The sequence below is a fragment of the Oncorhynchus clarkii genome, chromosome 1 (assembly GCF_045791955.1).
Source record: "Oncorhynchus clarkii lewisi isolate Uvic-CL-2024 chromosome 1, UVic_Ocla_1.0, whole genome shotgun sequence".
In the NCBI taxonomy this organism is placed as follows: Eukaryota; Metazoa; Chordata; class Actinopteri; order Salmoniformes; family Salmonidae; genus Oncorhynchus; species Oncorhynchus clarkii.
This window is the reverse complement of record NC_092147.1, coordinates 11,899,826-11,923,793: the sequence shown is the minus strand read 5'-3', so window position 1 is coordinate 11,923,793 and position 23,968 is coordinate 11,899,826. Positions and strand designations below refer to the sequence as shown.

Here is a 23,968-nt window from a genome sequence, read left to right as displayed (position 1 = left end):
CAAACAGCCTACCCGACCACTCGGAGGCGTCCGCATGGTCCTAAAGCACACGGTTGCCTCGTTTTGTATCACATTCAAATAATAAAACTGGGATGAAGAAAAGGCTATTTCAGAATGGGGGGGGGACATGACCGCTCCCGTCCCCAGTGAAAGTTGCGCCCCTGGGTCATAGGGATTCCACCATTGAACCCAGAGTCAACTGGACAGCTATTGCAGGGTAGGACAACTGGGCAATGAGACTCATGCCCAATAGCGTGTGGAGTGTGGATCATTCATGCATATTGAAAGCCGTCTATGCATGTCTGCATGAAAATACAACGTATGCTGTAGCTTCAGAGTAGTACAGTTAAGTGACTTTCAATAAATTTAGATTAACAGGTGGGAATGATTACAGGAGCAATTAAGACAGATGCAGGGTCTTGATAGTTTTGTATCAATGAGTTGCCATCGTTAGTGCATCAAATTCCATGGTTGCATTGATTTAAACCCGTTTGCCTTTGAAACAAGGAATTGATGACCAGTCGAATGCTTTTTCTTCATAGCCAGGTTATCGCCATGCAGCAAGAATTGGAAAGGTCTCAAACTAATTAGAGTATTTCAACCTTCTGTAGCCCCGAGTTCGCTGTTTTCAAACTAACCTTCCCACTTGACTGTGCATCATCGGGAATCTGCTGCTGCTCCTCTCTTGACTGTGGCTGTGGAAAGGAAAGGGGACAGATTACCTCCAAATGTTGTATGATGTGGAGCTTACATCGATATCAAAGCCCTAATAAAGAGTAACAATGTAGCTTACAGTTGATGTACTATTTGTCTTTCAAAGCTTGAGTGTCACGTCACCTCCTGGCTTTCATCAATGTGTTCCTTCGTCAACGTGTTCCTTCGTCATCGTGTTCCTTCGTCATCGTGTTCCTTCGTCAACGTGTTCCTTCGTCAACGTGTTCCTTCGTCAATGTGTTCCTTCGTCATCGTGTTCCTTCGTCAACGTGTTCCTTCGTCATCGTGCTCCTTCGTCATCGTGCTCCTTCGTCATCGTGTTCCTTCGTCAACGTGTTCTTTCGTCAACGTGTTCCTTCGTCAACGTGTTCCTTCGTCAACGTGTTCCTTCGTCAATGTGTTCCTTCGTCAATGTGTTCCTTCGTCAACGTGTTCTTTCGTCAACGTGTTCCTTCATCAACGTGTTCCTTCGTCAATGTGTTCCTTCGTCATCGTGTTCTTTCGTCAACGTGTTCCTTCGTCAACGTGTTCCTTCGTCAACGTGTTCTTTCGTCAACGTGTTCCTTCGTCAACGTGTTCCTTCGTCAACGTGTTCCTTCGTCAACGTGTTCCTTCGTCAACGTGTTCTTTCGTCAACGTGTTCCTTCGTCATCGTGTTCCTTCGTCATCGTGTTCCTTCGTCATCGTGTTCCTTCGTCATCGTGTTCCTTCGTCAATGTGTTACTTCTTTTTATCATAATGTTTGCAAAGATTTCATTTAGTAAAACTGGAAAAGAGCACCCTCAGATTTGTGTAGTAATTAGCGTTATTACCACAGTAATTACCACAAGTTATATATAGCTCTTAGGCCTACCTCAGTCTATGAAAGTCAATCTGAACACAAAAATTGAGTTTCGTAGCTGAAAATGAAGGTGGTATTCTGATGTCCTTGTCATGAGTTGAAACTGTTTTGAAGACCGTTTCTGACAGTGTGTTCTTTGCTTCTGACAGAGCAGGGATGATGTCCTCTAACCTATCCTTCCCTCAGTCTCTGAACCAGAAAGATTTATCTCTGAGCCTCAAGCCACCAGACTCAGTGGCACTCACTTTGTCTGCTGTACTTGTGCCTTGATGTTATGACTGCTCTATTTAAAAATATATATTTAACCAGGTAGGCTAGTTGAGAACAGGTTCTCATTTACAACTGTGACCTGGCCAAGATAAAGCAAAGCAGTTTGACACATACAACAACACAGAGTTACACATGGAATAAACAAACATACAGTCAATAATACAGTAGAAAAAGTCTTTATACAATGTGAGCAAATGAGGTAGAATAAGGGAGGAAAGGCAATAAATAGGCCATAGTGGCAAGGTAATTACAATATAGCAATTAAACACTGGAATGGTAGATGTGCAGAGGATGAATGTGCAAGTAGAGGTACGGGGCCGCAAAGGAGCAAGATAAATACAGCATGGGGATGAGGTAGTTGGATGGGCTATTTACAGATGGTCTAGGTGCAGTGATCTGTGAGCTACTCTGACAGCTGGTGCTTAAAAGCTAGTGAGGGAGATATGAGTCTCCAGCTTCAGTGATTTTTGCAGTTTGTTCCAGTCAGTGGCAGCAGAGAACTGGAAGGAAAGGCGGCCAAAGGAAGAATTGGCTTTGGGGGTGACCAGAAATATATACCTGCTGGAGCACATGATACGGGTGGGTGCTGCTATGGTGACCAGTGAGCTGAGATAAGGTGGGGCTTTACCTAGCAGAGACTTGTAGATGACCTGGAGCCTGTAGGTTTGGCGACGAGTATGAAGCGAGGGCCAGCCAACAAGAGCATACAGGTCGCAGTGGTGGGTAGTATATGGGGCTTTGGTGAATGACCGATCGAGGATCAGTGGATGGTCAGTTTAACGAGGGTATGTTTGGCAGCATGAGTGAAGGATGCTTTGTTGCGAAATAGGAATCCGATTCTAGATTTAATTTTGGATTGAAGATGCTTAATGTGAGTCTGGAAGGAGAGTTTACAGTCTAACTAGACACCTAGGTATTTGTAGTTGTCCACATATTCTAAGTCAGAACCGTCCAGAGTAGTGATGCTGTACGGGCGGGCATGTGCGGGCAGCAATCGATTGAATAGCATAATTTAGTTTTACTTGCATTTAAGAGCAGTTGGAGGCCACGGAAGGAGAGTTGTATGGCATTGAAGCTCATCTGAAGGTTAGTTAACACAGTGTCCAAAGAAGGTCAATCATTTGAGAAACCAAGGCTGTTGAGTCTGCCGATAAGTATGTGGTGATTGACAGAGTCAAAAGCCTTGGTTGATGAATACGGCTGCACAGTAATGTCTCTTAGCGATGGCGGTTATGATATCGTTTAGGACCTTTAGCGTGGCTGAGGTGCACCCATGACCAGCTCTGAAGCCAGATTGCATAGCGGAGAAGGTATGGTGGCATTCGAAATGGTCGGTAATCTGTTTGTTAACTTGGCTTTCAAAGACCTTAGAAAGTCAGGGTAGGATAGATACAGGTCTATAGCAGTTTGGGTCTGGAGTGTCTCACCCTTTGAAGAGGGGGAGGACCGCGGCAGCGTTCCAATCTTTGGGAATCTCAGACGATACAAAATAGAGGTTGAACAGGCTAGTAATAGGGGTTGCAACAATTTCGGCAGAACATTTTAGAAAGAGAGGGTCCAGATTGTCTAGCCCGGCTGATTTGTAGGAGGTCAGATTGATGTCCTTATTGTTGACTAGTCGTCTGTCATCCTCATTGTTTTGACTGGTGTAATGCTATTGTTTTGACTGGTGTAATGTTTTTGTTATGACAGATGTAATGCTATCTTTCATCTCACCCAAATGGTGAACTTTGTATGACCTCAACCACTGTTAGGGTGACAGCTCCTTCATTTCCCATACATTTTTATTTTTTTACAGCAATTTTAAAGGGCCGTTTTTGTAATCTCTCAGCTTTTCGCCTGGTGGTGAACCCCTCAGGCATGGCTGGGCTCATCTCACCCTTACACGTGATTTGTCCACCCCAGTGCCTTTCCCATATTTCCCCCTGAATGTCAAGCGCTTCAACAAGCTGTCCAAGGACAGAGCATTTCAGGCCAATTACACTTCCTACAACCAACCACTTCAACATAGCATCTATTATTTTGCTTTCGACTGGAGGTTTGGCTGAACTCCATCTGTTAAATTCTGGTCTGTGGAGTGCATTAGGCACATTAGCACAGCACTCCACGTGTATCCACAGAGTTGGGTGAATCTGCCTTTTCCTACCAGGTCCCTATCATGTGGAATAATCTCCAAGTAATGTTTGGATGTGTTGTTGTCTCTGGGTCAGTTTAGGAGAAAGGTTAGGGATTTTTATAGTGATAAAGGTGTTTGTTTTGTTTGATTGTGTATATATTTTCTATTTATTTAATTTTGTGTTTTAAATGGTCTAATTTTATTTGTTGTATCGTTCCCAGGGCACATTTGCAAATGAGACCTAGGTCTCGATGTGTTTTTCCCTGGTTAAATACAAGTTAACAAATGGTTTCATTAGTACTGATGGAGATCAGGGACTCTGTTTTTCATAACAACAAAATTACGTAAGTAAATTGTATTTTGTGCTACTATAGTGATTTTTATAGAAGTACGATGGCCCAGATTAAATGAACGCCTAGAGTGAGCTTTGCTCCTGACATGAGGTAGCTGTCCTCATAAAACAGATTAGTGCTTGACTCCGGAGGCATCGTACACAGTTTCAGTGGAAGGTTGGTTCTAGTCTCATGCTACTGTTGTCCACCAGTCCTGTAGAGGCTGAAAGTCTAGTGAGCAAAAGCATCGGGAAACATTTTAGTTCAGATATCTACCATTCAAATTATGAACAATATAACTTGTGTTAACATTGCCAGTTTACCAATGCAATAATGAGGAATCACAAAGCCAGATATTTGCATGATTTTACAGAATCTCTGTAGTTACAGTGGATTTCTGATCAAAGTATTCTAGGTGGTTTTTGCTATCACCTCTTTCTCCAGCTTGTACATTGAACCGTTACCATACCCTGCTTGTACATGTAATGGGGCGGCAGGGTAGCCTAGTGGTTAGAGTGTTGGACTAGTAAGCGGAAGGCTGCAAGTTCGAAACCCCCAAGCTGACAATGTACAAATCTGTCATTCTGCCCCTGAACAGGCAGTTAACCCACTGTTCCTAGGCTGTCATTGAAAATAAGAATTTGTTCTTAACTGACTTGCCTAGTAAAATAAAATGTAGTTTTGACGGAAAGAGATTCAGGAATAATTAATAATCCAGACCCATTTCTTTGTCCTGTTGTAATCAGACAATGGATTGGTAACTGCTGCTTCAGAGTCATAGAGAGCATCACTGCTTCCACTTTAATAACACCGATGTTGACTTGTGACATTTATAAGGGAGGCCTGCCTACAACCTGTGCAGTCTCCCAGGGTTGTACAACCCCCTCATAAACTGCAATGTGTCATGACCTGCTGTGTGAATGAGTGAGTCACTGTTATACAACACAGGTCAGTATAAGTCAATGTTTCTCCCTCTGTGGACATGTCCTCACTCTCTCTCTTTCTCCCTCCCTCCCTCTCTTTCTCCCTTCATCTCCCTCTCGATCTACCTTTTTTCTTTCCACAATTCTCCCACCCTACTATATGTGTCTATCCCACTCCCCCTCTTCCTCTCTCACAGTGGCATTACCAGTCTGCTAGATGCAAAGGAGGTTGGCATGAAGATATTTGAGGATTACGCCAGCTCCTGGTACTGGATCTTACTGTAAGACCTGCGTCTCTGTGCGTCTGTGAGTGCCATATGTGTGTTTTACTGTGGTTTTCACTCTGACATAAAGGTGTGTGTGTGTGTGTGTGTGTGTGTGTGTGTGTGTGTGTGTGTGTGTGTGTGTGTGTGTGTGTGTGTGTGTGTGTGTGTGTGTGTGTGTGTGTGTGTGTGTCTAGAGGTCTGGTGATAACCATGGTGGTCAGCCTGGCTTTTATCCTGCTGCTACGGTTCACAGCCGGAGTTCTCCTGTGGCTCATCATCTTTGGAGTCATCGCTGTGGTGGGCTATGGTTAGTAATACAATACAGTACACTCTGCCACTAATCAACAGCAACTTTAGCCTCAGTAAAAGAGACTAATGCCGTCTTTAGTCTGAGTACAGTACCCACACTCCACCAGCCCATACTGTATTTAAGGTAACATACCGCTACTGTATATAGATTTGTGGGAGACAGTGTCCACATCTTCTAACATCCAACTGTCACCAACACCTCTCTTGTCATGGCAAACCAACACCTGCTGTCATGGCAAACCAAATGTAGCACATAACTTCTCATATCTCTCTCTCTCTCTCTCTCTCTCTCTCTCTCTCTCTCTCTCTCTCTCTCTCTCTCTCTCTCTCTCTCTCGCGCTCTCTCTCTCTCTCTCTCTCTCTCTCTCTCTCTCTCTCTCTCTCTCTCTCTCTCAGGGATCTGGCACTGCTACTGGGAGTTCAGTACACTGAGAGGGAAGCCACACAGTGATGGTGATGTTACCATCTCTGACATCGGCTTTCAGACGGACTTCAGGGTTTACCTGCAGCTCAGTCAAACCTGGCTCATCTTGAGTGAGTGACCATTCCTCTATTTAAGCACAGGGGGATAGTATTTATGTATTTATTTTATTGAACCTTTATTTAACTAGGCAAGTCAGTTAAGAACAAATTCTTATTTACAATGATGGCCTACCAAAAGGCAAAAGGCCTCCTGCGGCGATGGGGGCCTGGGATTAAAAATAAAGCATAAATATAGGACAAAACACATCACAGCAAGAGAGACAACAATGCTACATAAAGAGAGACCTAAGACAACAACATATCAATGCAGCAACACATGACAACACAGCATAGTAGCAACACAACACAACAACAACATGGTAGCAGCACAAAACATGGTTCAAACATTACTGGGCACAGACAACAGCACAAAGGGCAAGAAGGTAGAGACAACAATACATCACAATAAGCAGCCACAAATGTCAGTAAGAGTGTCCATTATTGAGTCTTTGAAATAAGAGATTGCGATAAAACTGTCCAGTTTGTGTGTTTGTTGCAGCTCATTCCAGTCGCTAGCTGCAGCGAACTGAAAAGAAGAGCGACCCAGGAATGTGTGTGCTTTGGGGACCTTTAATGAATGTGAATGGCAGAATGTGACTGGCAGAACGGGTGTTGAATGTGGAGGATGAGGGCTGCAGTAGATATCTCAGAATGTGGGGGAGTGAGGCTTAAGAGGGTTTTATATAAAAGCATCAACCAGTGGGTCTTGCGACGGGTATACAGAGATGACCAGTTTACAGAGGAGTATAGAGTGCAGTGATGTGTCCTATAAGGAGCATTGGTGACCAATCTGATGGCCGAATGGTAAAGCACATCTAGCCGCTCGAGACCTGCCGGTCTATAAATGATGTCTCCGTAATCTAGTATGGGCAGGATGGTAATCTGAATTAGAGTTAGTTTGGCAGCTGGGGTGAAAGAGGAGCCATTACGATAGAGGAACTCAAGTCTAGATGTAACTTTAGGCTGCAGCTTTGACTGTGCTGAGAGAAGGACAGTGTACTGTCTAGCCATACTCCCAAGTACTTGTATGAGGTGACTACCTCAGGCTCTAAACCTTCAGAGGTAGTAATAATACTACCTGTGGGAGGAGGGGAATTCTTCTTTCCCAACCACATGACCTTGTGTCCAGAACAAAGTTAAGGGTAGAGAAAGCTTGTTGGAGACTAAGAAAGCTTTGTTGTAGAGCATTTAACACATAATCCGGGGAGGGGCCAGCTGAGTATAAGACTGTATCATCTGCATATAAATGGATGAGAGAGCTTCCTACTGCCTGAGCTATCATGTTGAAGTAAATTGAGAAGAGCGTGGGGCCTAGGATCGAGCATTGGGGTACACCCCTGGTGACAGGCAGTGGCTGAGACAGCAGATTTTCTCACTTTATACACTGCACTCTTTGAGAGAGGTAGTTAGCAAACTAGGCCAAAGAGCCCTCAGAGACACCAGTACTCCTTAGCCGGCCCACAAGAATGGAATGGTCTACTGTATCAAAAGCTTTGGCCAAGTCAATAAAAATAGCAGCACAATATTGCTTAGAATCAAGGGTAATGGTGACATATCCATAACCTGAGCGGAAACCAGATTGCATACCCGAGAGGATACTATAGACATCAAGAAAGCCAGTCAGTTGACTATTGACAAGTTTTTCCAACACTTTTGATAAACAGGGCAACATAGATATAGACCTATAACAGTTAGGATCAGCTTGATCTCACCCTTTAGATAAAGGATGAACCGTGGCTGCCTTCCAAGCAATGTGAACCTCCCCAAAAAAGAGAGACAGGTTAAAAATGTTTAAGATAGGCCTGGCGATGACCCAGATGTTTTTTGGGGGTCAAGTTTAAAGAGCTCCTTTAGCACCTTGGAGTCAGTGACTGCCTGATGGGAGAAACTTTGTATCAGGGCAGGTGAAAAAGAGGGAGGAGCATCGGGGATGGTTGCATTAGAAGGGGTGGGAGATGTGGAAATGTTGGACGGGCAAGGAGGCATGGCTGAGTCAAATAGGAATCCTGACTTGGTCCTGAAGTGGTGATTAAAGAGCTCAGCCATGTGCTTCTTGTCGGTAACAACCACATCATCAATATTAAGGGACATGGGCAGCTGTGAGGAGGAGGGATTATTCTCCAGGTCTTTAACCATTTTCCAGATCTTCTTGGGGTTAGACCCACAGAGAGAGAACTGCTCCTTAAAGTAAATAACTTTGGCCTTCCGGATAGCCTGAGTGCACTTATTTCTCATTTTCCCTGAACAAGGCAGTTAACCCACTGTTCCTAAGCCGTCATTGAAAATAACAATTTGTTCTTAACTGACTTTTCTAGTTAAATAAAGGTTAAATAATAAGAAAAAAAAGATCACGGTTGAACCAGGGGCTGAAACTGTTTTTTAATTAGAATTTTATGGGGTGTGGTTGTTAACAATACCACTGAAAATATAAAAAAAGAAGGTCCAAGCGTCTTCGCCAGAGGGGATCCAGCTGATTCTATACCATTTTACGGAGGCCAATTCATGAAGAAACGCTTTCTCATTGAAGTTTTTTAGCAATCATCTATTACAAATCAGGAAAGGTCGTTTCACTGAGCAGCCATTATGAACACAGTCTGTAAAACAGTGATCACTAAGGTCATTGCAGAAAACACCAGACTGATACCTATCAGGATTATTTGTGGGGATAACATCGAGGAGAGTAGCCTTTTCTGGGTGTTTGGAGTCATACCTTGTGGGATTGGTAATAATCTGAGAATGATTTAGGGAGTCCCATTGATTTAGGACTTGGTCAGGTGGTTTAAGCATGTCCCAGTTGAGGTCACCTAGCAGGACAAATTCAGACTTAGTGTAAGGGGCCAGGAGAGAGCTTAGGGCAGGTAGGGTACAGGTCGGTGCTGATGGAGATCGAAAAAAAAGATATTTGAAAATGTAATGCTTAAAACCAGCAAATAAAATTGTTTGGAAACAGACTTGGTGGAGACAACCGAGAACTGAAGGTGATTCTTGGTGAAGATAGCCACCCCCCCACCTTTGGAAGATCTGTCTTGCTGAAAAAGGTGATAACCAGAAAGGTTAACGTCAGTGTTCAAAACACTCTTCCTTAACCACATCTCAGTAATGACCAACACATCTGAATTGGAGCTGTGAACCCACACTTTATTTTACAAGAGCAGAAATCAGTGAAGCAGATATTAGAGCACAAGTCAGAATTGGGGCTAGCAACAGTAGATGGGCCGGGGTTTACATGCACATTTCCAGATATCATCAACAGTAACAATCACGGCACGGCATAGCACACTAGCCTGGCACAAGGCTGCCACAACTCAGTTTACTGTGTGTGTGTCACAAGGTGCAGGGTCTCTCTAAGTTGCTAGGGAAGCAGTTGGGTGTGTCTGCTGGTTTTGTTCTTATTTCTCAATCAGCCAATGATTTAGAGCAGGGAAACCGTAGGCCTTCCTGTTAACTGTATTTTATTGATTTATTTTTATTTAACTTTTATTTGATCAGAGAGTCATACTGAGACCAAGGTCTCTTTTATAGACAGGCCCTGAATTTACATAAAATACCAAATTAAACCTGATATTGTTTAAATTAATTTGGCAAATCCCAGGAGATGCTGTGGCCTGAGAGGATCAATTTTTTTTTTTTTGTTGTCCACCTCTGCTGTAAAGGAACATAGATTTTTCTACTCAACAGTAATAATTTGTATTGCAGTGATCTCCCTATCAGTCATTGAGGCGGTCATCATAGTAATCCTGATATTCCTGAGGAGGAGAGTACGTATCGCCATCGCTCTGCTGAAGGAGGGGAGCAGGTAAGTCGTGTTCTTCACTCAGGAGATTAAGTCAGACATCTTGTTGTGTCACTTCCAATGAAACCAGCATCTGTGAGTTCAAACTTTTCTCCCCCTTTCTCTGTCTCTCTCTTTTCTCCAGGGCCATTGGTTACATCATGTCCACTCTCTTCTACCCGATCATCACTTTTGTGCTGCTGGCCATCTGCATAGCGTACTGGGCAGTCATTGCTGTGTATCCTCTCTATGTAGGTCTTCTCAGCCTCGTCCTCACTGTGTGTGTACACTTTTATACAGTTAGCTTTACATGCAGCATTGCCCATTGTAGCTACACGTGAAGCATCCTGAACTGTCACCAATGGCATCATAGAGATAAAGACTGGATGAATTGAACCTATTGAAACTGCTGAACCCGTAGTGGAAATCCCAATGTAGATGGCTCATAGGCAGGCACACATTTTGTTTCTTATCACTGCTTATCACTGCTCTGTGTTGCCCTTGACTGGTTTTGCCCTCAGCTTCTTAGCGTCATCTGGTGATGCTGTCTACAAGGTCATGTCGACGCAGGACAAATGCATGTATGCCAACCTCACCTGTGATCCAGAGGTTGGCTTTTCTTTTTACTGTCTTCCTCTTTGTCACATTGACGTTATTGCTGTATTGCACACTCCTATAATACTGTATGTTATTGGCCTTGAAACCCTGAATTAGAGCAGCTTATTGAAATTCAGCTCAGTGTGCTTGGCAGCGTTACAAATCACCCAGCTGTGGATACAGTTGAAGTCAGAAGTTTACATACACTTAGGTTGGAGTCAATAAAACTCGTTTTTCAACCACTCCACAAATTTCTTGTTAACAAACTATAGTTTTGACAATTCGGTTAGGACATCTACTTTCCGCATGATACAAGTAATTTTTCCAACAATTGTTTACAGACAGATTATTTCCCTTATAATTCACTGTATCACAATTCCAGTGGGTCAGAAGTTTACATACACTAAGTTGACTGTGCCTTTAAACAGCTTTGAAAATTCCAGAAAATGATGTCATGGCTTTAGAAGCTTCTGATAGGCTTATTGACATAATTCAGTCAATTGGAGGTGTACCTGTGGATGTATTGCAAGGCCTACCTTCAAACTCAGTGCCTCTTTGCTTGACATCATGGGAAACTCAAAATAAATCAGCCAAGACCTCAGAAAAAAATGATAGACCTCCACAAGTCTGGTTCATCCTTGGGAGCAATTTCCAAACGCCTGAAGATACCACGTTCATCTGTACAAATAATAGTATGCAAATATAAACACCATGGGACCACGCAGCCGTCATACCACTCAGGAAGGAGATGCGTTCTGTCTCCTAGAGATGAACGTACTTTGTGTGCGAAAAGTGCAAATCAATCCCAGAACAACAGCAAAGGACCTTGTGAAGATGCTGGCGGAAACAGGTACAAAAGTTTCTATATTCACAGGTAAACGAGTCCTATATCGACATAACCTGAAAGGCTGCTCAGCAAGGAAGTAAGGAGAAATGTCCTCTGGTCTGATGAAACAAAAATATAACTGTTTGAACATAATGAACATCGTTATGATTAGAGGAAAAAGGGGGAGGCTTGCAAGCCGAAGAACACCATCCCAACCATAAAGCACGGGGGTGGCAGCATCATGTTGTGGGGTGCTTTGCTGTAGGAGGGACTGGTGCACTTCACAAAATAGATGGCATCAAGAGGGTGGAAAATTATGTGGATATATTAAAGCAGCAACTCAAGACATCAGTCAGGAAGTTAAAGCTTAGTCACAAATGGGTCTTCCAAATGGACAATGACCCCAAGCATACTTCCAAAGTTGTGGCAAAGTGGCTTAAGGACAACAATGTCAAGGTATTGGAGTGGCCATCACAAAGCCCTGACCTCAAACCTATAGAACATTTGTGGGCAGAACTGAAAAAGCGTGTGCAAGCAAGGAGGCCTACAAACCTGACTCAGTTACACCAGCTCTGTCAGGAAGAATGGGCCAAAATTCACCCAAATTATTGTGGAAAGCTTGTGGAAGACTACCTGAATTTGTTTTTACCCAAGTTAAACAATTTATAGGCAATGCTACCAAATACTAATTGAGTGTTTGTAAACTTCTGACCCACTGGGAATGTGATGAAAGAAATAAAAGCTGAAGTAAATCATTCTCTCTACTATTATTCTGACATTTCACATTCTTAAATTAAAGTGGTGATCTTAACTGACCTAAGACGGGGAGTTGCTGTTGTAAACTCTGGCCAAAGGTAGTGAACTGTATAGGGAATAGTGTGCCATTATAAACTCTGGCCAGAAGTAAATAGAGAGTAGGGTGCGATTTCCTTCTAACCCAATAACTTACCCCGATCTCTCCCCAGAAATTCAGTCAGACCAACGTGACCATGGTGTGCCCGGGCTCCCAGTGCACCTTTGCCTTCTACGGCGGCGAGAGCCTCTACCACCACTACATCTTTGTGCTGCAGCTGTGCAACCTGCTGGTGTTCCTGTGGCTGGTCAACTTTACCATCGCCCTGGGACAGTGCACCCTGGCCGGGGCCTTCGCTTCCTACTACTGGGCCCTGAGGAAGCCCCAAGACATACCATCATGCCCCTTGTTTTCCTCCTTTAGCAGGGCTGTACGGTAGGCTGTCTCAGTCATATATAGGTTTTTAACGCATAAGGAAGGTGAAGATGGTGTTGAGTTGGACACTGAACAAAAATATGAACTAACATGGAAAGTGTTGGTCCGATGTTTCATGAGCTGAAATAAAAGATCCCAGAAATGTTCCATATGCAAATTTGTTTACATCCCTCTTAGTGAGCATTTTTCGTTTGCTAAATTGGTCCATCCAGCTGACCGGTGTGGCATGTCAATAAACTGATTAAACAGCATGATCATTACACATGTGCTGGGTACAATAAAAGGCCACTAAAATGTGCAGTTTTTTCACTATGCAATGCCACAGATGTCTCTAGTTTTGAGGGACTGTGCAAATGGTATGCTGGCTGCAAGAATGTCCACCAGAGCTGTTGCCAGAGAGTTTAGTGTTCAATTCTCTACCATAAGCCGCCTCCAACGTTGTTTTAGAGAATTTGACAATACGTCCAACTGGCCTCACAACCGCAGACCACGTGTATGGCTTTGTGTGGGTGAGCGGTTTGCTGATGTCAATGTTGTGCCCCATGGTGACAGTGGTGTTATGGTATGGGCAGGCATAAGCTACAGACAATGAACACAATTGCATTTTATCGATGGCAATTTGAATGCACAGAGATACCGTGACGAGCTCCTGAGGCCCATTGTTGTGGCATTCATCCACCGCCATCACCTCATGTTTCAGCATGACAATGCACAGCCCCATGTCGCAAGGATCTGTTCACAATTGTTGAAAGATGAAAATGTCCCAGTTTTTCCATGGTCTGCATACTCACCAGACATGTCACCAATTGATCATGTTTGGGATGCTCTGGGTCGACGTGTACAACAGCGTGTTCCAGTTCCCGTCAATATCCAGCAACTTCACATAGGCATTGAAGAAGAGTGGGACAACATTCCACAGGCCACAATCAACAGCCTGATCATCTCTATGCGAAGGAAATGTCACGCTGCATGAGGAAAATACTGGTCACACCAGATACGGACTGGTTTTCTGATCCACGCCCCTACCTTTTTTTAAGGTATCTGTGACCAACAGATGCATATCTGTATTCCCAGTCATGTGAAATCCATAGATTAGGGCCTAATTTATTTATTTAAATTGACTGATTTCCTCAGTAAAGTTGTTGAAATTGTTGCATTTTGCTTTTATATTTTTGTTCAGTATAGTTTATAATGGCACATCTTGCTTCGAGAGATATTCCCTAAGGGAGTTATAATAGTACTGCACTAATAAACTATTTCAGATTCTCCATTAAGCCTTTAAATCCAAGATGAGACATCATCTGTGAGGAAACTGGTCCTACGTGTGTTGAGGGTTTTACACCTATGATGGGAAGGGGGAAGTGTGTGTGTGTGTGTGTGTGTGTGTGTGTGTGTGTGTGTGTGTGTGTGTGTGTGTGTGTGTGTGTGTGTGTGTGTGTGTGGATATACAGCTCTATTTTGTATTAGTAATACAGTGTATTGTGTATCTCCCAGGTACCACACAGGCTCTCTGGCATTTGGCTCTCTGATCCTGGCCTTTGTGCAGATGTTTCGCATCGTTCTAGAGTATCTGGATCACAAACTCAAAGGTGGGTTTTCTGCTCGTACTTTACCCACTGCCTTTTGTATGTTTACATACAGTACTGTATATTTATATGGCATGTTTTCTTGAAGATGATCATCATGTATTTTTCAGGTGCTCACAATGCTTTTGCCCGCTTCCTGATTTGCTGTCTCAAATGCTGCTTCTGGTGCCTGGAACATTTCATCAAGTTCATGAACAGGAACGCCTACATCATGGTGAGTCTGGGTAGTTTCAGTCAAAACATTTTTCAATACCATCCATCCAGTACCTTTGAGGCATTTCAGTAGTTAGTACACCCATTACTATTGTGATCATGCTATTTGATAACCATCTCACAGAAAGTGTTGGAATCGTGAATAACATGGTCATACTTTGAATTTCTCACCCTAGATGGCGATATATGGAAAGAGCTTCTGCACTTCGGCCAAAGATGCTTTCTTCCTCCTGATGAGGAACGTAGTAAGGTAAGACAAGGTCTTTTGTATCGGTTCGTTTGATTGTCTGTCCCTCAGACAGTTTTTTGTGTCTGTCTGTCTTTCATGGTGGTGACTGTCTCTCTCTGGGCCTCTGGGCTCCTCCAATGAGGTGTCTCCTCTGTAGGGTGGCAGTGCTGGATAAGGTGACAGACTTTCTCCTCTTCTTGGGAAAAGTGCTTATTTCAGGGAGTGTTGGTGAGTTCCCTTTCCCACATACTGGTGATAACCTTGTGGTATGTTTTAACTATGAGGGCTGATGTTAAAATTACCCAATGCATGAACAAGACTAAACAAACAACACACGCTGGAAAATAGTGCCATAACGTACTCGGCAGAGGCGTTCTCTATAAGACAATACCCATAGATACTATGTTACACTAATTGTACATTTGTCAGTGTTTGCTCAGGTTGTTATTTTGTTATTAAGGATTCTGATTTTTTCCCCCCCAGGTGTTCTAGCATTCTTCTTCTTCACCTGTAAGATTCCAGTTATTCAAGAGGAGGTGCCATCACTAAATTACTACTGGGTCCCCCTACTGGTAAGAAATAGACTTACATCATATGAGTCAGCATTGCTTGTTGATAAATGTGCCCACATACGTAGGTTCTGTTTGCTTGTAGCCGAACTTGGCTAGGCGAAGCGACTTCTGTGCTCTCATACTCCCTAAAGACATTCGCTTGAATAACTAGAAAAAAACAGCAATGTTAATGTTGTTCGCACAATTTTACATTTAGCTGAGATGTTTGGTGCAGAAAAAATGTGCATGAAAACTAGTCATCACTCGTTGAATGACAAACACTTCACGTTCCCACTCCGACTAGGAGTATTACTATTGTCTAATCAACTAAACTTCGACTTGCCTCAAGAAATGTTTTTGTCTGCACAAACAGCTGGAACAAAAACTCCCGAAAACCAAAAATAACACAAACGTCACACAATTTTGTGATAATATATGCGTAATCTGTTTTGACTGGGAAGCATACGGTAAGCTTTATTGTGCTTACTGACTGGGAAGCATACGGTAAGCTTTATTGTGCTTACTGACTGGGAAGCATACGGTAAGCTTTATTGTGCTTACTGACTGGGAAGCATACGGTAAGCTTTATTGTGCTTACTGACTGGGAAGCATACGGTAAGCTTTATTGTGCTTACTGACTGGGAAGCATACGGTAAGCTTTATTGTGCTTACTGACTGGGAAGCATACGGTAAGCTTTATTGTGCTTACTGACTGGGAAGCATACGGTAAGCTTTATTGTGCTTACTGACTGGGAAGCATACGGTAAGCTTTATTGTGCTTACTGACTGGGAAGCATACGGTAAGCTTTATTGTGCTTACTGACTGGGAAGCATACGGTAAGCTTTATTGTGCTTACTGACTGGGAAGCAGACGGTAAGCTTTATTGTGCTTACTGACTGGGAAGCATACGGTAAGCTTTATTGTGCTTACTGACTGGGAAGCATACGGTAAGCTTTATTGTGCTTACTGACTGGGAAGCAGACGGTAAGCTTTATTGTGCTTACTGGCTGGGAAGCAGACGGTAAGCTTTATTGTGCTTACTGGCTGGGAAGCATACGGTAAGCTTTATTGTGCTTACTGACTGGGAAGCATACGGTAAGCTTTATTGTGCTTACTGACTGGGAAGCATACGGTAAGCTTTATTGTGCTTACTGACTGGGAAGCATACGGTAAGCTTTATTGTGCTTACTGACTGGGAAGCATACGGTAAGCTTTGTGCTTACTGACTGGGAAGCATACGGTAAGCTTTATTGTGCTTACTGACTGGGAAGCATACGGTAAGCTTTGTGCTTACTGACTGTACGGTAAGCTTTGTGCTTACTGACTGGGAAGCATACGGTAAGCTTTATTGTGCTTACTGACTGGGAAGCATACGGTAAGCTTTATTGTGCTTACTGACTGGGAAGCATACGGTAAGCTTTATTGTGCTTACTGACTGGGAAGCATACGGTAAGCTTTATTGTGCTTACTGACTTGAACTGTTCTGCCATTTGTCAGACGGTGATATTTGGATCCTACCTGATCGCCCATGGCTTCTTCAACGTCTATGCTATGTGTGTGGACACCTTATTCCTTTGTTTCTGTAAGTACACCATTAATCTCTTTTAAATTATGGCCAGTCTGGGGTGTGACGGTGTTTATATGATACACAGAGGGAGTACACTCCAGGGTTTGTGTTGGAACTGACTGCAGCGTTGTGAGCTAATTGAATGCTTCCTCATTTTTACTTCATGTTGCTCTCTATTATATCAATAGCGGTGTACAGTTTTTTTCATAAGACAGAAAAAGGTTATTCTTGCACTGCGTGATTTTTTTAATTTTTTACACTACTGTCATTGTTTTACTAATTCAATCATTTATATTGCATGTTCTTGCAGTGAAGACTATTGTATAGGATCTGTGCTATATGCATTATATTTATCAAACTTTTCCTCTGCTGCATACTAATCACTGAACCAGTTGGCTATAATGCACTGGCCATTTTGGCTGACTGAAACCTATATCAACTTCTTTTCCTAATTCATTTCCCTGCTTGGCTTTCTAAATCGTTTGGCTCAAACTCCCTTCTCTTTCTCTCTTTCTCTCTCTGCCTTCCTACCTATACGTTGTCTTCTCCTCTCCTCCTCGTCTTTCCTCCTCCTCTGTGACAATGCTTTGTCTTCCGTCGGTCCTGGATCAGGTGAAGATCTGGAGAGGAACGACGGCTCGCCCCTCAAGCCCTTCTACATGTCCCCTCAACTGCACAGGATCCTCCGCAGAGAGCAGGGCTCCAAGCTCTACGCTTCCTCCTGATACGCCACAACACTGAACCTCTTTCTCCTGATAGGCCAAAACAATGAACCTCTTTCTCTTGATAGCCAGAACACTTGATACACCGAAGGACTGACCCATTCAGCGTCTGTGTGTGGGGGTGATTGTGTTCTGGAGGATACTAGAGCAGGGTCTTATGGCTGGGCTAGACTCATGAATGGAGGTGACCTGACTGGTCAGGACTGACCAGGAAGGCCTTGGCAGGACATGGCAGGACCCAAGAGGGTGGTGTATGTGGGTGGGGTTTAGAAAGAGGCAGAGCTCTGTTCAACTTCCTCCCTCTCACCGCCTGCACCGCCGCTGATACTTCTAATATTAGCCTTTTTTCTCTGCCGTGCTTCTGTCCCTTTCTTTGTTGTGTCGAGACTCTGCTGGCCTCTGCCTTACTTAGAGAGCGCTGCAGCAGCACAGTGGACGTGGGTGAAATTGCCATTAGCCCAATACACTGCAAGAGGCACATACACTGCAGAAGGAGATCTCTGTATTTCGGATGCAATTGGTGTAGTTTTGCAGATGGTTGTGGTGTGATGCAAGGCAAGGGCGCCCCCATGTGACACTACTGTGTTTGTGCAATGGTTCCATGTACTGTAATGTAAGGTCATGTGTAGGGTGAAGTTGCCCTTTGACACTGATCTTGGGTCAGTTTAGCATTTTCCTCAACAATGGTTTAAGGTTCGGATTGGGAAAGCTGATCCTAGATCTGTACCAAGGGGAAACTTCATCCCAGAGCTATTTTTAGGCGCTCTCGTGTTGGAAAATAACCCTGAGGTGGCTTTTCTGTCTAGCATGATTATTTTAATGGCTGTTTAGTCTTTGGTTGAAGAGGCACTTTTGGTCCACCATATTTATTGGCTGCTACAGACACAGTTCAAAACTTCATGTGCAATGCTACGGATAGATAAACTGGACATACTCCTAAATTGTGGGGCGGCAGGTAGCCTAGTGGTTAGAGCATTGGACTAGTAACTGAAAGGTTGCAAGATTGAATCCCCAAGCTGACAAGGTAAAATCTGTTGTTCTGCCCCTGATCAAGGCAGTTAACCCACTGTTCCTAGGCTGTTATTGAAAATAAGAATGTGTTCTTAACTGACTTGCCTAGTTAAATAAAGGTCAAATAAATTAATACAAATTACATGGTTACAGACACTTGTAGGATGTTTTGGTTTTACACTGTAAGGTGTATCACTAGATATTGGTTTTACACTGTAAGGTGTAACACTAGTTATTGGTTTTACACTGTAAGGTGTAACACTGGATATTGGTTTTACACTGTAAGGTGTATCACTAGATATTGGTTTTACACTGTAAGGTGTAACACTAGTTATTGGTTTTACACTAAGGTGTAACACTGGATATTGGTTTTACACTGTAAGGTGTATCACTAGTTATTGGTTTTACACTGTAAGGTGTATCACTAGATATTGGTTTTACACTGTAAGGTGTATCACTAGATATTGGTTTTACACTGTAAGGTATAACTCTAGATATTGGTTTTACACTGTAAGGTGTAACACTAGTTATTGGTTTTACACTGTAAGGTGTAACACTGGATATTGGTTTTACACTGTAAGGTGTATCACTGGATATTGGTTTTACACTGTAAGGTGTATCACTAGATATTGGTTTTACACTGTAAGGTGTATCACTAGATATTGGTTTTACACTGTAAGGTATAACTCTAGATATTGGTTTTACACTGTAAGGTATAACTCTAGATATTGGTTTTACACTGTAAGGTGTAACACTGGATATTGGTTTTACACTGTAAGGTGTATCACTAGATATTGGTTTTACACTGTAAGGTGTATCACTAGATATTGGTTTTACACTGTAAGGTGTATCACTAGATATTGGTTTTACACTGTAAGGTATAACTTTAGATATTGGTTTTACACTGTAAGGTATAACTCTAGATATTGGTTTTACACTGTAAGGTGTAACTCTAGATATTGGTTTTACACTGTAAGGTATAACACTAGATATTGGTTTTACACTGTAAGTGACAGTTATAATGTAGGCTCAGGGAGGTCAAGACTTCTGAACACATTTGATGCTCATGGTGAATGATTTGAATGGACCCTGACACCTTTCAGGGATTCCGACTGCAGTTGCTAGTAAATGTGCCTAGTTCTAAATGGAGAAATGTTCCTCTTTATTGTTTTGTGGTTTTACGATCTACCACCGAGAACCTCTTGAAATACCATTTGTAAAAGGATGTTAAAGCCATTTTTGGTATTTTTATATGGAATAGTGCAGAACTGCAGTAGTGCGGTTTTTAATACTAGGTACTGTAACACACATCTGTTCTGATGATATTTAATGTTTTTGTACAGGATAACTCTTTTTGTATCAATGACACCATGAAAATGTGAAATCTTTTTTTAAATAAATGTGAATGATTTCATTAGCAAATTTTCTAGGCGATTCATATCTAATTTGTATATTTTATATGTATATTGTATTTAAGGGTTAATGACATTATAAATTGATCGTTGGTTTGGGATATTCAAGTTTTTGGGGTAGGCCTGTTATCAAACAGTGGGTTTGAGGAAATCAGAGGTGTCTTGTTTGGGATCAAGAGGACTTTTATGAAACAGTGATTTGAGGGTAAGTATCTAAACTTGAGTTAGGTATTTGAAATGGATTTGAAGGAATTTCCAATAACAGTGAGTTGGAGGTATATGACTGCGTTTCAGAATGTTTAGCAGTAGGTTATGGGTATACAGAGTCTTGTATTTAGAGTTCGGCCAGCTTTTAGAATGTTTAGCAGTAGGTTATGGGTATACAGAGTCTTGTATTTAGAGTTCGGACAGCTTTTAGAATGTTTAGCAGTAGGTTATGGGTATACAGAGTCTTGTATTTAGAGTTCGGGTTATGGGTATACAGCTTTTAGAATGTTTAGCAGTAGGTTATGGGTATACAGAGTCTTGTATTTAGAGTTCGGACAGCTTTTAGAATGTTTAGCAGTAGGTTATGGGTATACAGAGTCTTGTATTTAGAGTTTGTATTTAGAGTTCGGACAGCTTTTAGAATGTTTAGCAGTAGGTTATGGGTATACAGAGTCTTGTATTTAGAGTTCGGACAGCTTTTAGAATGTTTAGCAGTAGGTTATGGGTATACAGAGTCTTGTATTTAGAGTTCGGCCAGCTTTTAGAATGTTTAGCAGTAGGTTATGGGTATACAGAGTCTTGTATTTAGAGTTCGGCCAGCTTTCAGAATGTTTTATATTGTTCTAATTCTATACATGTCATTATTTGAATATTCCCATTGTAATGTTAATGGGGCGCTGCCACTGATGCCATAGAATGTTGTGTTGTCATTTAAATGTGACGTCATGCAGAAACCGCAATGGCCCAACTTTCTAAATACATGGGGGTATTTAAACAGAGTTTCTGTGGTATGTGACTGGCTATGTGTTCCTGTCCCCAGTGGTGGATCTGGAGGTGAACAACGGCTCTGCAGCCAGACCCTTCTACATGAGCAGAACCCTGAGACACATCCTCAATAAGAACACCAACAAGAGGAGGAAAGACAAGAGATAGGCGAGAGAAGAAGAGAGGAACGGATACAGGGTGACTGGAGGAGTTTGGATAGACAGAGGCAGGGAAGGTGATAGGGAAGACAACGTGTAGGATCAAGTAGAGATGGAGGTAAATACTAATTCAGGTCCATATTGGACACAGACTATTGCCCCATAGCATTCACTTCTGTCATCATAAAGGGCTTAGGGAGACTAGTCAATGATCATACCACTGCCACCTTACCTGCCACCCTAGACCCACTTCAGTTTGCATACCGCCCCAACAGGTCCACAGATGATGCGATCTCCATCACACTGCACACTGCCCTATCCTATCTGTACAAGAGGAATACCTATGTAAGAATGCTGTTCATTGAGTACAGCTCAGCACCATTGTAACCTCCAAGCTCATAATTAAGCTTAAGGCCCTGGGTCTCAACCCCGCCCTGTGCAATTGGGTCTTGGACTTTCTGACAGGCCGCCCCTAGGTGGTGAAGGTAGGAAACAACATCTCCACTTCGCTGATCCTCAACACTGGGGCACTCAAAGTGTAGTGTCAGGAAAACAGACTCTCACTCAACAAAACAAAGGAGATGATCGTGGACTTCAGGAAACAGCAGAGGGAGCACTCCCCTATCCACTATCCACATCGACGAGACAGTAGTGAAGAAGGTGGAAAGTTTTAAGTTCCTTGGCGTACACATCACGGACAAACTGAAATAATACACCCACACAGACAGTGTGGTGAAGAAGTTGCAACAGCTTCTCTTCAATCTCAGGAGGCTGAAGAAATGTGTCTTGTCACCTAAAACCCTCACAAACTTTTACAGATGCACAATTGAGAGCATCCTGTCGGGCTGTATCACCGCCTGGTACAGCAACTGCACAGCCATCAACCGCAAGGCTCTCCAGAGGGTGGTGCAGTCTGCACAACGCATCACCGGGGGCAAACTACCTGTCCTCCAAAACACCTACAGCACCCTTTGTTACAGAAAGGCCAAAAAGATAATCAAGGACAACAACCACCGAGCCACTGCCTGTTAACCTCGTTACCATCCAGAAGGCGAGGTCAGTACAGGTGCATCAAAGCTGGGACCGAGAGACTGAAAAACAGCTTCTTTCTCAAGGCCATTAGACTGTTAAACAGCCATCACTAACACAGAGAGGCTGCTGCCTACATACAGACTCAATCATTGGCCACTTTAATAAATTAATCACGAGTCCCTATAATGCCACTTTAATAATATTTACATATCTTACATTACTCATCTCATATGTATATACTCTATTTTATACCATCTATCTGCTCGGCCATCGCTCATCCATATATTTATATGTACATATTCTTATTCCATCCCTTTACATTGTGTGTATAAGGTAGTTGTTGTTGAATTGTTAGATCACTTGTTAGATATTAGTGCACTGTCGGAACTAGTAGCACAAGCATTTCGCTACACTCGCATTAACATCTGCTAACCATGTGACTTATTTGATTGCTTCTGATGGCATTATTATTATGTGCTTTGGACCTACAGTTGAAGTCTGATGTTTACATACACTTAGGTTGGAGTCATTAAAACTCATTTTTCAACCACTCCACAAATTTCTTGTTAACAAACTATAGTTTTGGCAAGTCGGTTAGGACATCTACTTTGTGCATGACACAAGTAATTGTTCCAACAATTGTTTACAGACAGATTATTTCACTTATAATTCACTGTATCACAATTCCAGTGGGTCAGAAGTTTACATACACTAAGTTGACTGTGCCTTTAAACAGCTTAGAAAATTCCAGGAAATTAAGTCATGGCTTTAGAATCTTCTGATAGGCTTATTGACATCATCAGTCAATTGGAGGTGTACCTGTGGATGTATTTCAAGGCCTACCTTCAAACTCAATGCCTCTGCTTGATATCATGGGAAAATCCAAAGAAATCAGCCAAGACTTCAGAAAAACATTTGTAGACCTCCACAAGTCTGGTTCATCCTTGGGAGCAATTTACAAACGCTTGAAGGTACCACGTTCATCTGTACAAACAATAGTACGCAAGTATAAACACCATGGGACCACGCAGCCGTCATACCACTCAAGAAAGAGACTCGTTCTGTCTCCTCAAGATGAATGTACTTTGGTGCAGAAAGTGCAAATCAATCTCAGAACAACAGCAAAGTACCTTGTGAAGATGTTGGAGGAAACAGGAAACAGAGGGACTTGTGCACTTCACAAAATAGATGGCATCATGAGGGAGAAAAATGATGTGGATATATTGAAACAACATCTCAAGACATCAGTCAGGAAGTTAAAGCTTGGTCACAAATGGGTCTTCCAAATGGACAATGACCCCAAGCATACTTCCAACGTTGTGGCAAAATGGCTTAAGGACAACAAAGTCAAGGTATTGGAGTGGTCATCACAAATCCCTGACCTCAATCCTATAGAACATTTGTGGGCAGAACTGAAAAAACGTGTGCGAGCAAGGAGGGCTACAAACACGACTCAGTTACACCAGCTCTGTCAGGAGGAATGGGCCAAAATTCACCCAACTTATTGTAGGAAGCTTGTGGAAGGCTACCTGAAACATTAGACCCAAGTTAAGCAATTTAAATGCAATGCTACCAAATACAAATTGAGAGTATGTAAACTTCTGACCCACTGGGAATGTGAGGTAAAAGCTTAAATAAATCATTCTCCCTGCTATTATTCTGACATTTCACATTCTTAAAATAAAGTGGTGATCCTAACTGACCTAATTTTTACTTGGCTTAAATGTCAGAAATTGTGAAAAACTGAGTTTAAATGTATTTGGCTAAGGTGTATGTAAACTTCCGACTTCAACTGTAT

At 42.5% G+C, this 23,968-nt stretch overlaps 1 protein-coding gene across 3 annotated transcripts in view; it reads left to right on the top strand.

The window, feature by feature from the left end:
• LOC139422652 (choline transporter-like protein 5-B) overlaps positions 1-20,018 on the top strand; it is a 99,593-nt gene extending 79,575 nt beyond the window's left edge. For 2 of the 3 annotated variants that reach the window (XM_071173860.1, XM_071173951.1), the window contains exons 9-22: positions 5,394-5,477; positions 5,657-5,769; positions 6,168-6,305; positions 9,990-10,089; positions 10,211-10,303; positions 10,587-10,674; positions 12,454-12,716; positions 14,211-14,305; positions 14,413-14,516; positions 14,692-14,765; positions 14,902-14,972; positions 15,228-15,316; positions 16,794-16,878; positions 17,476-20,018. In XM_071173860.1, coding sequence (XP_071029961.1) covers positions 5,394-5,477; positions 5,657-5,769; positions 6,168-6,305; positions 9,990-10,089; positions 10,211-10,303; positions 10,587-10,674; positions 12,454-12,716; positions 14,211-14,305; positions 14,413-14,516; positions 14,692-14,765; positions 14,902-14,972; positions 15,228-15,316; positions 16,794-16,878; positions 17,476-17,588 — 1,510 coding nt within the window. In that variant the 3' untranslated portion in view covers positions 17,589-20,018. The remainder of the gene's footprint in view (positions 1-5,393; positions 5,478-5,656; positions 5,770-6,167; positions 6,306-9,989; positions 10,090-10,210; positions 10,304-10,586; positions 10,675-12,453; positions 12,717-14,210; positions 14,306-14,412; positions 14,517-14,691; positions 14,766-14,901; positions 14,973-15,227; positions 15,317-16,793; positions 16,879-17,475) is intronic. The other variant, XR_011635754.1, reaches the window with a different exon arrangement.
• The last annotated feature ends 3,950 nt before the right edge of the window (positions 20,019-23,968 follow it).